Genomic DNA, 2,251 nt, shown 5'->3' on the forward strand with positions numbered 1-2,251 from the left:
GTTATGATTTTGAATGTTGATATAAATGATAAATGATATAATTGGTTATCACACTCAGGATTCCGTTTCAGGCATTTAATAATATAATTACTGATACCCACAAGAACCTACTCAAGGCCGTGTAATTAGGAAGAGATAATGAAATAGCCCTGATATAATTAGGAAGAGATAATGAAATCGCCCTGATAATATGCATCTTCATAAAGTCTAGAAGTGAAAAAAACGTTAGATAAGTCATTCTTACTGGTAAGTATACGCTACCTTGATATGAGGTTGATGTAAGAAAAAATATAACAATAAAAGAAAACAAAAAAACAAATACATGGTTCTTGGCTTAACTTTTTTTTTTTTTGTTGGATGGGCGCCTTCGATCAATAGTGAGCCATGACCATTAAGGAAATTAATTTTATCGTGGTATATTTATCACCCATGTCTGGTAATAACCCTCTCGTAGCTCTATAATTACAATACACACGTGTCTATAGTATTTCCTATAGTACTCTACAAAGCCCTCGTGTTATATAGTATTCTGTAATTGGTAATACGTTTGCTTCTACAAAACACACTTTCTTGTGATTTTTTTGTGAGTATAACTACAATACACACGTGTCTATAACATTTTATATCAAATGCAATTCACACGTGTTTATAGTAATGATATCCTACGTGATATTACCTTTATGAACTACAAAGCACGTTTCTGTGGTGATTTCAGTCTGGTATTACCCTTGTGATACCTTTATAACAACAATACACACGTGTCTATGGTCTATATTTCTATTCATATTATGCCAATAGTACTATACACCCAGTCCCATACCCCGGTCCCACAGATGCATCCATCGAAATTTAGGGATTTCTAAATTCCCAGAAAAAGACGCAACGTCATTTACCGAAGGAAACAATTATTACTACGTGGTTTACCTTATTACAGGAAGTCAATGTGTTCTATGTATCCCGCGGCGTCATAGTAATAAACATCATAACCGGGCCATCCGCTGGTCACATCGAGTCCCATATAATCTGCATTAAATAAGTTACAGCTAGGGTCGGAACATTGTTAATTACATTTATTACACCGCTAAATATATTAAGTTCTATCAGTTAACAGTATACTCCAGATTACATAAAGTATATTAAGTTATAGATAGAAGACTACATTATTTATTACACTGAGTTCTAGCTAGTTACGATACCTTAACTATAAACATCACGAACAGTTTATTAAGTACATTGATAAGTATATTCTATTTCTAACTGTAATATACCACTGCCATTATTCCTAAGTTCTAAGTTCTTCCTGTAACAGTACGTCACTCTTTTCCAGATCCAAGTTCTGAGTTCTTTTATTCGTCATGACCATTCTTTTCAGGACTCCAAAGGTTTTAAGTTCTTTTCTAGACTCCCAAGTTCCTAGTTCTTGCCATATCAGTTCGCCACGCCCACTCTCTTCCAGACTCCCAAGTTCTAAGTTCATCAATACGTCACTCCCACTTTCCAAATTCCTCCTGAAACACTACATCACGGCCGCTTTCTTTCAGATCGAAGTCCTTGTCATAACATTACATCCCACCCCTTGTTCCAGATTCCTAAGTTCCGAGCTCTTCCTGGATTCCTAAGTTCCAAGTTCATCACTCCATTCCAACCTCACGCAAACTCTTTAAGGAATTCCCCAAGTTTTAAGTTCATCTCTCCATCATGAACACCCTTTTACTAGATCCAAGTTCTAAGTTCATTCATACACCCCTCTCCCTTTGTTCCAGATCCAAGTTTCGTGTTCATTCATAACAGTACATCACGTCCACACTTTTCCAGATCCAAGTTCCAAGTTAATTTACCCACCCCCACCCCTCCTCTCTCTTCCAGATCCAAATTCCAAGTTCATTTATCCCCCCTCCCTTCTCCTCTTTCTTCCAGATCCAAAATCCAAGTTTATTTTTACACCCTCTACCTTCTATTCAAGTTGCAAGTTCATTTATCCACCCCCACCCCCCTTCCTCTCTGTTCCAGATCGAAGTTCGAGCCATCGGCGCATCGGCTGACTCGAAGTCTGAGCGACAGCAGCATTCCGCAAATCGAGACTCTGGAGCGCCAGCATGACCGCGAGGGCCCCGTCCGCCGCGCCAACAGCTTTGATATCACTGAGTACTATCCTCATCGCTGGTACTATGCGAGGATGGCGAGACGTGAGTGAGAATCCTTTCGAGGGAAGGGCGGGAAGGGAGGGAGGGAAGGAGTGGGGGGAGTGGAT

General features: G+C 39.3%; 1 protein-coding gene across 1 annotated transcript in view; it reads left to right on the forward strand.

Moving 5' to 3' along the window:
• LOC119593826 overlaps window positions 1-2,251 on the forward strand; it is an 18,173-nt gene that overhangs the window by 5,248 nt on the left and 10,674 nt on the right. The window contains exon 2 of the mRNA XM_037942855.1: window positions 2,011-2,186. Within this exon, the coding sequence (XP_037798783.1) occupies window positions 2,177-2,186 (10 nt within the window). The 5' untranslated portion in view covers window positions 2,011-2,176. The remainder of the gene's footprint in view (window positions 1-2,010; window positions 2,187-2,251) is intronic.

The sequence above is a fragment of the Penaeus monodon genome, chromosome 32 (genome assembly GCF_015228065.2).
Source record: "Penaeus monodon isolate SGIC_2016 chromosome 32, NSTDA_Pmon_1, whole genome shotgun sequence".
NCBI lineage: Eukaryota > Metazoa > Arthropoda > Malacostraca > Decapoda > Penaeidae > Penaeus > Penaeus monodon.